Genomic DNA, 15,224 nt, shown 5'->3' with positions numbered 1-15,224 from the left:
TTGCCCACCTCCATGTTTGGTTTACCGGATATACAATTTAAAGAGATTGTTCTTTTCATGGGAATTGTTACATACGCATTATTTTCACTTTTACTTTAAAAACTTTTGTAAAAACAATACTTGTCCTTTATTTCCGGCCCTGGGTGTTGTTACATCTCTTTCTCGCAGGACGTATAACGCTGCTCACGTTGTGAAGGGGGTCGATCATTTTAAAGCCTGTACAGCCGCTGTCCTTTCTGCCACTTTGTGTCTCTGCTGCTCGCGTTGTGAAGAGGGTGGGGTTAGGGTGGCTGAACGCACACAAGGAGAAGTGGTTGGATCATCTACTGCGAGCTGCGTGTTTTGCTTGTCATTGTTTTAAGAGCTGGGAGCAAGTTAAAGTGTATCTCGCGGGACTTCAAATTGTCTTCTGAGAAGATCACATCTCGTCTCCCTAGTCTGCCTCCCCAAGATTTTTTTTTTATAATCACTTGTACAATGACACCTTGTAAATTAAGGGAGTGAGTATTTAAGATAGAAACCAGAAAAGAATCACTAATCTCTTCAAACTTGTGTAACTTATTTAGTCCTAGAATTGAAGCGGGAGACCTGATAATTAAAAAAAAAATAATCTAGAATAATTCAACAGATATGCTGTTTGCGTAGTAGTTTTTCACCCAGCTCAAGTCCATATTTTTCAAAAATGATAGCCATGATCTTTAGAGGATAGGTCTGTACCAACTTTGCTTATCTGTAGGGTAATTTTTACACATTTCCCTTTTCAACATTTAAGTTATATGCCAATTACTAAAGTAACAGCTCTGTTTGACACAATGATTTAAGCTGCTGCATTGTCTCAAGTAGGTTTCAGCAGACAGGTGGGTGGACATACGGCCATTTGAGATCTGGTTGCCCTCGAGTGATTCCACCAGAGCAGGACTTGCACATCAAATTGATCTGTAACGTGTACTGCTGCTGTCGCAATGGCTGCATTAGTGAAAGAACAGTTAGAACATGCTGCTGACTGTAGGGCGAGGTGACCTGTCAGAGGCCCTCTGCTCACACTTTCTATACCTATAACTGCTATGGTCTATCCTGAGGAATGATGATGGTGTGCAGATGTTGCCATGGATCGATATCTATCCAGATTTTAACCGCCCAGAGCACATTTAGGTTGTCATTGATGGCAACATCCAGAGACAAAATCTTCTGCCTAAAAATGCAGCTTCATTAGGACCTTCTGCAGGGCTGTGAAAACATCTGACAAATGCTGATTCAGAGACTTGTTGGAGATGTAGGCCACTGCAGTGGTAGCTTCAAGAGGTGGTCATACAAGATAAAGTACTGTTTGTATTCACAAGTGGTATTATTGCTGTTTTGTACTATTGTATTTTGCATTTTTCTCACTTATTTTTATTTCAGCAATAAGTGCTGACAGTTTAGTCCAAAGAGCGTTGTTTCTTTTTTCCCATTGTGTGTGTGTAAATATATATATTGTAGCATCGGCGCTGAATGCTGCAATGGATGCATTCGCTGCTCTTTACGTGGCTCTTTGAGGTGGCTCACTATCCTTAAAAGGACTGCTTGCATTTTGCTGCACTAGTTGGAAAAGCGACTTTGCAGGCTTGCCATTTATCATTTTTTATTGTTTTGTGCATTTCATTTTTAGATGTCTGGTCCCACATGGTTACCCCCAAAAACACTAGGCAGCCCGGAACGACAAAACACTACTGTGTCCTCATCTTCCTCTTCTGCATATAAGCCATCAAAAAAGATGCCCCAATCTGCCAAACAGAAATACAGTGCCTATGAACAAAATGGAGAAATCGGTGGAATGGTCAGTCGATACCAAACTCAGGGACCTACAGGTAAGAATTTTTGGCCAAGTACATTTGTTGAACCTTTGTTTTGCTATAACAGCTTCGTTTTTGCCAGACCTTGTGATACATTAGTAACTTCAAGAACATCCATCTTGATGCAACTTGCTTTTTACATACGGGGGGCTTTTTATCTCTTTGACTTAAAAGTGTTATACCCTCGCATTGGGTTGTCTTTTCGTATGCATAACTTTTTCATCCTTGTGCTGAGTTTTGCTGAACAATTATGATTAAAAGCTTTTAGACAATATTGTTTCAGAAATATCTGATGATGTCTGTCAGAGGGCTTCAGGCTCTGAACAATACTGACCTGTTGAACATTTAAAACCATTTGATTGATACAGACAAATCTACAGTGCCTTTTACAACTTGTACATTTACAGAGCAGATTGAAGGAATTGCCAAATAATGTTTGTTTAGAACCAGTGCACAAAGAAAGTGATTATAACTTTATATTGGTTTGTTAAAAGTGTAAAGCATAGTTGGCTTAATTGACAATAAAAAAATTGCACACCTCGGATCAGCCACAATTAATACTGAACCTCTGAATTATCCAAGGCTGCCTACTTTGTGATTCTTGAGAGCAATTATGGGAGAAACCAAGACAAATTCACAAAAATGTGAATCCTCATAACTAGAGATTTGGTCACATTTATGAATAGTTACGTAAGGCACTCTGTGTTTGGGAATGTATGTATGTATGTATGTATGTATGTATGTATGTGTATCTAATAAATAGTATAAACAGTGTGATAGTATGTGTGTATTTAATGGATATATCTATACACACTCTACATACATTTTTTGGGAGGCCCATTATTAGTGTATCTGCACTTTAAATGATTATAAAAACATTGTTTATTAAGTTGACAAAGACCAATGTAGAAATCAATCAATGGACTAAAAGCAGCTATTGAAAGAGAATGTGTCTAAATTCCAAATGAAATGATTTATGATGTTTGCAAATCCACTAGTCCGTGTTATCAGCTGTGTGTAGACCAGAAGGACCAACAGTTCAAACACATGTAGTAACTAAAAATTATTCTACATATGTATCGTTTAATTTGAATTATAAAAATTACAGTGGTGTGAAAAACTATTTGCCCCCTTCCTGATTTCTTATTCTTTTGCATGTTTGTCACACAAAATGTTTCTGATCATCAAACACATTTAACCATTAGTCAAATATAACACAAGTAAACACAAAATGCAGTTTTTAAATGATGGTTTTTATTATTTAGGGAGAAACAAAATCCAAACCTACATGGCCCTGTGTGAAAAAGTAATCGCCCCCTTGTTAAAACATAACCTAACTGTGGTGTATCACACCTGAGTTCAATTTCCGTAGCCACCCCCAGGCCTGATTACTGCCACACCTGTTTCAATCAAGAAATCACTTAAATAGGAGCTGCCTGACACAGAGAAGTAGACCAAAAGCGCCTCAAAAGCTAGACATCATGCCAAGATCCAAAGAAATTCAGGAACAAAAGAGAACAGAAGTAATTGAGATCTATCAGTCTGTTAAAGGTTATAAAGCCATTTCTAAAGCTTTGGGACTCCAGCGAACCACAGTGAGAGCCATTATCCACAAATGGCAAAAACATGGAACAGTGGTGAACCTTCCCAGGAGTGGCCGGCCGACCAAAATTAACCCAAGAGCGCAAAGACGACTAATCCGAGAGGTCACAAAAGACCTCAGGACAACGTCTAAAGAACTGCAGGCCTCACTTGCCTCAATTAAGGTCAGTGTTCACGACTCCACCATAAGAAAGAGACTGGGCAAAAACGGCCTGCATGGCAGATTTCCAAGACGCAAACCACTGTTAAGCAAAAGAACATTAGGGCTCGTCTCAATTTTGCTAAGAAACATCTCAATGATTGCCAAGACTTTTGGGAAAATACCTTGTGGACTGATGAGACAAAAGTTGAACTTTTTGGAAGGCAAATGTCCCATTACATCTGGCGTAAAAGGAGCACAGCATTTCAGAAAAAGAACATCATACCAACAGTAAAATATGGTGGTGGTAGTGTGATGGTCTGGGGTTGTTTTGCTGCTTCAGGACCTGGAAGGCTTGCTGTGATAGATGGAACCATGAATTCTACTGTCTACCAAAAAATCCTGAAGGAGAATGTCCGGCCATCTGTTCGTCAACTCAAGCTGAAGAGATCTTGGGTGCTGCAACAGGACAATGACCCAAAACACACCAGCAAATCCACCTCTGAATGGCTGAAGAAAAACAAAATGAAGACTTTGGAGTGGCCTAGTCAAAGTCCTGACCTGAATCCAATTGAGATGCTATGGCATGACCTTAAAAAGGCGGTTCATGCTAGAAAACCCTCAAATAAAGCTGAATTACAACAATTCTGCAAAGATGAGTGGGCCAAAATTCCTCCAGAGCTCAAGACTCATTGCAAGTTATCGCAAACGCTTGATTGCAGTTATTGCTGCTAAGGGTGGCCCAACCAGTTATTAGGTTCAGGGGGCAATTACTTTTTCACACAGGGCCATGTAGGTTTGGATTTTTTTTCTCCCTAAATAATAAAAACCATCATTTAAAAACTGCATTTTGTGTTTACTTGTGTTATATTTGACTAATGGTTAAATGTGTTTGATGATCAGAAACATTTTGTGTGACAAACATGCAAAAGAATAAGAAATCAGGAAGGGGGCAAATAGTTTTTCACACCACTGTAGATGTGCCTTAATAAACATTTTAATTATAATCCTTCAATAATGTATACATTTTTGGGGCACCCTGTGTATTGTTATACAGTATATACTGTATGAGATATATATAATGTGTTATATATTAAATGATAAACCTTGAATTGCAGTTCACATTTAGAACATTAGTATCTGAGCATTACAGTTGCTTTGTGCTAGTTTTGCTATTTTCATGGGCCACCAATTTTTGCAATTATTTTTTTATCCTTATATACTGTACATCCTCACTTAATTTGCATTTAATTATTTACTGAATACCATTACTATGTATGCAGTGAAAGGTTCAAAATTGAATATTTTTCTTGCCAAATTTCGTTCATTCTATCTATCACTCTATTCATTCTGTAGATACTGCGATGGCCACTATTCTAGTTCTTCTTGACTTAAACACAGCATTTGATACAGTTAACCATGACATTTTACTGTCCTGACTTTCAGCTATTGGTATCTCTGGTGCTGCTCTTTCTTGGTTCACATCATATATCAGTAATCACCAGTATTATGTCTTCATTAGGGAACACAAATCTGCCACTACTTCACTCACACAAGGTGTCCTTCAAGGGTCTGTTCTCAGTCTAATCCTCTTCAAAATCTGTATGCTACCATTAGGTGAGATTATGTGTTGGTATGGTCTGAGCTTCCACTGCTATACTGATGACACACAACTTTATGTAAGTGTTGATGGAACTGCGACATCTTCACCTGTTGCACTGAGTGATTGCACTCAGGAAATCAATCATTGGATGACAGATAATTTTTTACGACTTAATCCTGATAAAACAGAAATCTGCCCTCTCTACCCTTCATGGGCTAAAAATTAATGTCAATGGGATCCTGGTTGAACCCTCAACATCAATCTGTAATTTGGGTGTCATCTTTGATCAGCTTCATACTTTTCAGCCATACATTAGCTCAATAGTACAGACAGTTTTTCTTCATCTTCACAGCATTGCTCATCTGTATTCATTCCTCAGTGTAAAGGATACTGAAACACTGATTCATGCTTTCATCACTACCCGTCTGGACTATTGCAATGCTTTGTTTTATGGCATCACGACTAAATATATCAATAGATAACAATATGTTCAGAATTCTGCTGCTTGTCTACTTACACACACTAAAAAATCTGCTCACATCACTCCTGTCCTTTATGATTTGCATTGGTTACCAGTCTTTTCAAGAATATAAAATTATTCCTCTCACCTTTAAAGGTCTACATGGTTTAGCTCCTCATTATCTGTCTGAGCTGCTGCTTCCTTACACTCCTGCTCGTGCATTAAGATCATTGGACGCTAACTTACTCATTGTAACTAAATACAGGTTAGATAGATAGATAGATAGATAGATACTTTATTGTTAGTAACTATTGGTGGCAGAGCTTTCATTGTGATGGCCCCTACAATTTGGAATACTCTTCCTCTCAGCCTTCACGAGGAAAAATCTACTATTCATGTCAAACTCCTGTTAAAAACACATCTCTTCAATGAGTATTACAGTATTCATTTTCGTGTATGTAATTTCTGTTGTCTTGTTAATGTGTTTATTGAATTGTAAAGTGTCCTTGAATTTATGAAAGGCGCTACATAAATAAAACATCTCTCTATCTATCTAGTCTATTTTTTATTTTTATTTTTAAAATGCCTTATTATTCATTATTACAGTTTGTTTTTTGTGACACATCCTTAAAGATTTTCATGTTGGGTCAGCAGGTGACTTTAATTTGCCCCAGTATTAATGTCAGTTTGGGTATGTTTCTGTTTTAGTGGGCTCTGTGATAGGCTGATGCACCATTCATGCTTTTTTTTTATGCCATGTGTCCAATGCTTTCATGATAGTCTTTGTCCACTCCATGACCCTTACTTGGATTATGTGGGTTCTAATCATGTTAAGTTTTATTTGAAAAATAACCTTAAATAAACATTGAAATATTTTTAAAAACGTCACCAACCTACTCAAAGATATTATGGCTTAAATAAATCTCTAAAATTATGCCTAATGACTAATAAAACAGATCATCAGTTGTTGTGGTCCAGGTCATGGACATTCTTCACCTTACTGTTTGAGTCCAGACTACTGAGTGTAACTTTTTGACTCCATATGTGTGTGGGAATGCTGCACCTGTTGTGGGCTCATGCATCTTGTAGGCCTCATACATTTTTCCAGAAAAGCTGGTGAAACTTATTTAGCTCTTTTGATAATGACTTATATATTTGACCCTTTCCATGCTCTGATGTGTTTTGTGAATTGGGGTGCTTGTATCAGTTTATACAGTAGTTTAGGAGTCCTGTGATAAGTTAAAATTGTGACTTGCATTTTTTAATAGCAGGTGAAATAATGTACAGTATTTCAAATTAGTGGATGTGATTCTGCTCTCTTAAATTTCTCTTGGAAAAGTCTTCCCTCCCCTAGGAAGTTGCACGCCTGCTTTATAATATTAAGTTCTACACCACAGAGAAAAAACACAATGGTTGGCCCCAGAAAGTAAGGTGTGTGTCCTATACTCTAAGACAAGCTTCTTTTGTATCGGAGCTACAGCTTTAGTCTAGTGGATTAACAATATTTACATTTACTTATTTGGCTGACGCCTTTATCTAAGGGGATTTGCAACATTTATGATACAATAGATTGCATTACTTGAGGTTTTCCAGTTGGAGCACAGGCAGGTCAAGTGACTTGGTCATGGTTACAAAAAATGTAAAAACAGAATAATTGTAACATTAATTAAGGATGAGTATTTTACAAGAGGTTGAGTAATATTTTAGCACATGCAATGAGAACATGATCTCCCTTACTTTAAAGGCAGGATGGTGTAGTGGAAAAAAAGCTTTGGACTTCAAATCTTGCTGCAGAGACTGTGTGATTTTGAGCAAGTCACTTGACCTGCGTGTGAAATAACTGGGAAAACAAAAGAAATATTACCAGTTGTACCATAAATGTTGCAAGTCGCCTTGGATTAACGTGTGAGCCAAATATGTAAATGTAAAATAACAGTCATCTGCTGTATGTGGTCTCCTTTTGCTTGCTCTCATTTGGACTTCAATCATCTTTACATGTAGAATATTTATCTATCTATGCAGCCTTCGATTTTAATATTTTCTTCTGGTTTTCTTGTTGTTAACTTATTTTACTTTTAAGGCTTTTTTTCTATCTAGTTTACCTCATTGTATACATCCACTTTGTCTGGAGTTATTCATGTTTTTTAATTTTTATGCTGATTTAATGCTTTTATTCTAGTTACTATATTATGAACATTGCCTTTGTCTACATTTGCTCCTGCTTTTCAGCTTTATTCTGCCTTTAAGACATTTCTTTCTAATTACTCTATTGTGCTTGCTCTACATTTATTCTTGTTTCTGAACCTTTAAAAAAGTCTCTTGTGCTATTATTCTACCTGCTTCTCTATTATCTTTAAAAAGGTTACATCATCCATGCATACAATCATTATTTATTGTCTGCAGCTTCCTGGAATTTCAGTTCCTTGTATACATTTGTCCCTGTATAGTCTGTTAACTAAAGGCACAAATTAGCATAAAATCTGAAATATGGACAAAGAATCTGTCCAGTCCCCACCCAGTTGATATTGGGGGATCACCTTAATTCATCATCTACAAGAAGTTAGTGCCTTGATAATAAATACAGTATTTTGTGTTCGACATTATAGTTTTTTTTGTGTGTTTGTTTTGTAGAACTAGATAAAACTCAGGCCTTCTGTCCTTAAAATATGGTGATTCTTACTAGTTTTTCCTTTTACTATTCGTGAAGGTCTTTTGAAAGGTGCTCTTTAAATAAATGCCATGCTCAGTGGCTGTATATTCAGGCTGGCCTCTGACTTTGGTGTTTCTGGCAGTGTACTGCTGTCTTGTTTCTTGTTCATCATCAGTGAAACAGCTCCTACCGTTGGCTTGATGCTGAGTTGGGCTTGCAGATATGATTTTTTTTTAATGGGTAATGGTGTGTATGACTTTGCAGCATCACCAGCCACCCACCGAGAATGAACGGGGCAGCTGTGTGTGGTGGGTGGGCATTGAAAGGCCCCCCCCTCCGCTCTATGTAGCCTCCGTCCTGCACATGAACGATAGCTGTAGCCCAGGTGACTATGGACCACGGGTCACCGCTTGCTGCCAGGAGCCGCCCAAGGGACACTACACTGCACTGAAATCTACTCCCGCCAGCTTCCGTCCAGCCAAAGTATATATATTTATTTATATATATATTTATTTATATATACTGTGTGTGTGTGTGTATATATATATATATATATATATATACACACAGACACACACACACAGTATATATATATATATATATATACACAGTATAGTCACACACATGCGAGTAGGAGGCAGCTAAGGGGTCTGAGTAAGTGTAATAAAACATCTGACCAGGGGGCGGCAGAGTGCGCTGACTGTCTTTCTCAGTTCCCTACAGACCTTTCCCAGGAAATCCTGCAAGGTTCTGGTGCCTCAGAAGATGTCGCTTCCGAAGCCGGCCCCTTTGATAACATCACTTCTGAAGCCGGCCCCTTTGATGACATCACTTCCGAAGCTGGCCCCTTTGATAACATCACTTCCGAAGCCGGCCCCATTGATAACATCAGTTCCTCTCCAGACCTTTAAAACCTCAATCTTGGGCTACTATAGCCAGTTATGTTATGGACTCTGTTCTATGCACATCGTGCTTCAAAAACATAAACTTTTGCTGCTGGGAAAAACAATATACGGGTGGCTGCCCCAAACCTTTATGATGTCTTTGGTGTATTCTTATCACAATATAATATATAATGACTATATAGAGTATGTCTGTTTAATACATCCAGTATGAAAAAGCATCACTCTTATGCCAAAAAACATAATTTTTTTTTTTTTACATTAATACAGATGTGTTCAAAGTTATTAACATGCTATATGGATTGTATCCATACATACTTCTTTTGGTAATTACATTTCATACATATATGTTAAGGAAGTTTAGAAAAAATATTTTTAATTCTTTTTTTTCCTTAATCATCACACCATCTATATACTGTACCTGTCCATGTAATTTTTTAAAGAGATTGAACAGTCCTTAAATACATTTCCTTGTAAACCACACAAATTGCGTTTGGTAGTTTGGCTGCTCTCTGTCTTCTCAGCCAGTCACATTTCCTGTGGGTAGGTGTTTCACATTCTGCTTCTGAATGTGCTCCTTCGTCAGACTTGTCCTGAGTAAAATAGATGCTGATCTTACTGCTTCAGTCTGTATAACTGAGAGTGATGGTCTTTTCACTTAAAAATGTAGCTGTTGTGCAAATTGACTTCTTTTTGATATGTAATTTGTTTTATTTTATCATCATCTCTTATTTTAAATGACATATTTTGTGCTCTAACTTTCTTATTGCATGTACTTTCCTTTACTAGCTTTAAGCTCCATGGCACATTCCCACTAGAAATGAAGCAATCCTTTTTATTTTCTCAAACTTCACAAACAATTGTTGTAAAGCAAATTAGACATTTATACTTTTTCAAAGGACCTACAAAGGCCCTGCTCTGGCTTTCCTGGAACAAAGTATTTTGTATTTTTTTAATAATAGAGTGGCAACTTTCTAAAAAAATTATCTTTGCCTGTGCAGTCCAGCTTATAGCCTAAATTACTGTACAGTATATCTCTTTCATCAGTAGTATAGTTTATCATGCCCAGGAGTTTTTATCTCAGAATAATGTTTTGACATTCAAATGGTTAACATTACAATAATTAGCTGTTTTTTTTTTTTTTTTTTTTAAACAAATTTAGATAGATACTTTATTATTTCCAAATGGGAAATTCACATACTCCAGCAGCAACATACTGATAAAAAACAATATTAAATTAAAGAGTGATAAAAATGCAGGTAAAAAATGTTTTAGTGATAACTTAAGTATGCCAGTACTGACTTGTTTAAATTACATTAAGTTTGGCAGTGAGCATTAACATCAATTTGATGGTTGCATTATGTGCTGGCTACAATTCAATGTTTTCTCAATGTTTCAAAATAACTTATCAATGAGTAACTTATCAACAACAACAGCAACATTATTTATATAGCACATTTTCATGCAAACAATGTAGCTCAAAGTGCATGTTAAAGAGGACGTTACAAGAAAAGTAAAACAAATTGGGTATTAAAATTAAAGAATAAATAACAGGAAAAAAAATCTTAAAAACAGAATGACATGTCAAGTAGAAGTGTAGCATCCTCATATACTTCAATAATAAGGTCAGATGGCCAGGAGGACAGAAAAAAACAAGACAAATACCAGTTAGGCTGGAGAAAAAGACAAAAAAATATGAAGGGGTTCTAAGGCCAAAAGACCACCCAGTCCCAACATGGCATTCTACCTAACATAAATGTATATAATTAATTCCTCTTAGTTTTCAGGCTTCATATAATAGGATTTGATGAAGTCAGTCTTGTAGGCAGCTGGGGCACCTGCCTTCATTCCATCATCTTAGATGGCTGCATAGTGCCCTGATCAGGTAGGGGACACGCAGACCACCACCACAGAAGAAAAGGAAAAGACAACCGAGAAAAGTAGAGATTAGTAAAGATTGCAGATCCCTGAAGAATATGATAACTGTATGCCTAGGTAGTATATCAGGAGTACAACTAAAACGTAGCTACGAAAAAACTCAAATTAATATAATGGGGTTTTTAGCAGTCTTTTAAAGTGTATCACATTATTAGCTTGGCAAATTTGTATTGGTTAAGGAGTCCAGATTTTGGGTGCATTACAGCAAAAGGCCGTCTCATCACTTCTTTTAAGCTTGGCTCTTGGAATTATCCATATTATAAAATCTAAGGTTACGACTTGGAGTATAGGGCGACTGTCATTCTAAAATGCTCCAAGGGCTGACCTTGCACTCTGACCTCCAAACGTTCCTGTGAAAAGACAATTTGCTCTTGGGGATTAATAAAGTATATCAAATCAAAATATAGGACGGAGCAAGAGGTAAGGTAAGGTTTTATACTCCCATTAGTAGTATTTTAAAGTCAATTCTGAATGACACAGGTAATCAACATAATGTCACTAAAACTAGTGAGATGTGCTCAAATTTTCTTTTCCTAGTTAAGATTTTAGCTTCTGCATTCTGTACTAATTGCAACCGATTCATATCTTTCTTAGGTAGTCCTGTTAGGAGTGCATTACAGTAATCTAGTCAACTAAAAAGAAAGGCATGAACTACATTTTCAGCATCTTGTAAAGTTATAAGAGGTCTAACTTTTGCTATATTCCTTAAGTGAAAAAATGCAGTCCTGGTAATCTGGTTAATAAGTTATTTAAAGTTTAGGTCAGAGTCAATGATTACCCCTAAATTCTTTACCTCCACTCTGACTTTTAAACCTAAGGCATCAAGTTTATTTCTAATACCCTCCCTATTTCCATATTTGCCAGTCACTAAGACTTCTTTAGTTTCATAAAGTTTCTACTCATCCAATCAGAAAAACTGTTAATACATTGGGTCAGAGAGCCAACAGCGTCAGGGTCATCAAGCCCTATCGATAAATAAAGCTGTCTGTCGTCTGCATAGCTGTGATATCTCCCCTTGTGCTTTGAGATAATCGTTCCTTATGAAAGCATATAGATTGAAAAAAGCAGCGAACTCAGAATAGATCCTTGTGGTACATCATATACAATATCATGTGTCTCTGAAATAACAATCACCACAATTAACAAAGAATTCTCTACCGGTTACATAACTTTGAAACCAGTTTAAGACACTGCTAGAGAGGCCCACCCATTGTCTAAAGTGATTTATAAGAAAACTGGTCTGTGGTGTCAAATGCTGCACACAAGTCTAAGAGATAAAGAAGAGTGCAGTTTCTGTAATGTGATTTGTTCTAAAGCCTGAAACTTGTCAAGAATAGAATGCTTATTCAAGTAATCATTTAGCTACTTAAAAACTGCATTTTCAAGAATTTTACTTACGAAAGGCAGGTTAGAAATTGATCTAAATTTGTCAAAGACAGAGGAGTCGATTATTTTTCTTTTTTTAACAACTGCAGTCTTTACAAATCAGGGAAGACCCCTGTATCTAATGATGAGTTCACTATGTCAAGTACAGTATCAATTAACACATCGGGGACTTCTTTGAAGCCTGTTGGTACTGGGTCAAGGACGCAGGTGGTGGGTTTCAGGTTTCAGATGAGAAATTATTTGACATAGTTTGTGTCTCTCTATTCCTGTGAAAGAATTCAACTCACTTAAAAGGGCATGCTGGGGTTCAACAAAATTAACTTTTGGGGGATGTACTATATTGCTATATATTTTTATTTTTTGTTTAAAAAATATAGCAAAGGTCTCCCACATTTTATTGGTAGAGGCATTTAATTCAGTGATCTGGGTTTACAAGCGATCAATAGTTGAAAATATATCTCTTGGATTACTAGCATTATCATTTATAATTATAGAGAAATAGGACTGCTTCTCAAGAAGGACTGAAATGTTGTATTCAATTATTTTTGCCTTCAATATTTCATAGTGAACTATCAGTTTTGTTTTTTCTTCATTTACGCTCAGCTCTCTGGCATGTTCTCTTTAAATCAGACTTGCTTTGGGTTTTCCAAGGTGTGATAGTGCTGGAGGATTTTCTTAAAAGTCTTTTCAGCTGCTGCTTTAACCTTAGCATTAAAATTTCCACCTTTCTGGTTACACTTTTAGCACTATTAAGATAAGCACTACTATCAGACTGATTGTTTAGAATATTAGCAAACATTGAAGCGGCAGATATATAAAAATAATGCTTTTTAACAGTTAGTTTCTCTATTGTTATTGTTTCAGCACAAAACAAAATATTAGAAATGGTATCATTAAAATATACATTAAGTGTTGCTTTCTAGCTAACATATTGATCGATCCGTGTACATATTTGATTTTACCGCCAGGAAATTAAATTCTAAGCTAAGGGGAGGTTTATTACTAATAAAGCTTCAGTTATTATTATTATATTATTTTTCACAGTCCTGCTCTATTTAAAATAAGCCATTCTATTTTTTTTTTTTTTTAAGTAAAAATGAGTTTTCTTAATATTTATCTATTTATTATCTATGTTTTTGTTTGAAATAGATTATTACCAATGATTGCATTGTTTACAGATCCTCTTTTCTTTCTCCAGTATTAGTGACTGGCGTAGATTTTGCGGCAGCAACAGTATAAAGTCAATCTGTTTTTGGTCACAGCCACTGACTCTTCCTTTCAAATGCAATGTAATGTGCAAGATTTTAGATGTATTTTCTTGTTGGAGAATAAAAATACTTCTCTAGTTTGTCTTTTCTCTAGGAGTGGCGTAGTTAATAATGAATACATGATTTTGAGTAAATCTCATCGTTGGCTGTTTAATTTGCCTGTATTGTGAGCAGATTGTTTGTAAAAATCGCAGTAAACAAATTCATTTTGTTTCCTTTAGTTACTGCTCAATATACTCGGCACAGGTATACCTAGGCTTCATTTGCTGTTTTAGAAGAATTCTCATAAAATAATCTTGTATTTATATTAATTAGATAGCTGTAGGATGTTCATAACATCAGCTAAATTTACTAATTCCTGTCTTTGTATGCAGTATTTAAGGCTTTTACTGTTTTTCTAAAGTCTAAGAGGTTAAATCATGCAGCTCATTCCTGCTCTGCATTTTGGCTGAGATGAAACAGCACCTAATTGCTCTCTCTTGAATGCCTAGAGGGGGCCGGGTGGTCTCATGGCCTGGAACCCCTGCAGATTTTATTTTTTCTCCAGCCGTCTGGAGTTGTTTGTTTTTTCTGTCCTCCCTGGCTATCGGATCTTACTTTTATTGTTAATTAGTGTTCTCTGATTTTAATTCTTACTTTGTGTCTTTTGTCTTTCTTCATCATGTAAAGCACTTTGAGCTTCATTATTTGTATGAAAATGTGCTATAGAAAGAAATGTTGTTATTGTTGTAGGTGTTGATCAGGAATGAGTCATGCATCCCAAAGTAGTTTTGTCTGTATTAGTGTTGAGTGGTGTACTAAATATTCTCAAGATAATTTTACTCATTCCAGTAACTCCAGTGACAGCAAAATTATGGAGGAATATTTCGGACAAAATGAAATAAATAAATAAATGCGTAAATAAATAAAAGTACTGTGAAATGTGAGCATAAATAAATAAATGTGTCATGAAATGAGAGCCTTAATAAATAAATATGTCATGAAATGAGAGCATAAATAAATAAATGTGTCACGAAATATGTTTTTCGTTGCTTATTTATTTATTTCATTTTGTCCGTAACGTTCCTGCAAACCGTCATGAAATACGGCTTGAAATAAAACTGTCACTTTCACTCGTCAAAGTTGAGAGGGTGGGCTCTAACACGCCCTCTAGTTACTGATTGGTGAATCGATAGCACAAGAATTAATTAGAAAAATGCTTACTACAACGGATAAAATGGATTCTGCCGAAGATATTACGTATTTCAGAGAGAGAATTGAAGATTTATCGGAAGAAATTACAATGTTGGCGGCCCTTTTAGAACCGAGTATTTGACCCTTGTTTTACGAGTATAAAGTCAGTTGCATAATCGCAGCTACTTTTTCAAACAACTGTACAGCTCTGATCAGTGGTAAAGTTGTTCAGTTCAAAATATTAGGTGGAGCTGCTTTGGGCATTCCATGT

The 15,224-nt window shown here is 36.2% G+C and overlaps 1 protein-coding gene across 4 annotated transcripts in view; it reads left to right on the top strand.

The window, feature by feature from the left end:
- Nucleotides 1-15,224, top strand: part of trip6 (thyroid hormone receptor interactor 6) — a 97,021-nt gene that overhangs the window by 28,253 nt on the left and 53,544 nt on the right. For all 4 annotated transcript variants that reach the window (XM_039746957.1, XM_039746959.1, XM_039746956.1 and 1 more), the window contains exon 2: nt 1,649-1,847. In XM_039746957.1, the coding sequence (XP_039602891.1) occupies nt 1,649-1,847 (199 nt within the window). The remainder of the gene's footprint in view (nt 1-1,648; nt 1,848-15,224) is intronic.

The sequence above is a fragment of the Polypterus senegalus genome, chromosome 3, assembly GCF_016835505.1.
Source record: "Polypterus senegalus isolate Bchr_013 chromosome 3, ASM1683550v1, whole genome shotgun sequence".
NCBI lineage: Eukaryota > Metazoa > Chordata > Cladistia > Polypteriformes > Polypteridae > Polypterus > Polypterus senegalus.
This window is presented reverse-complemented; position numbering and strand designations above follow the sequence as displayed.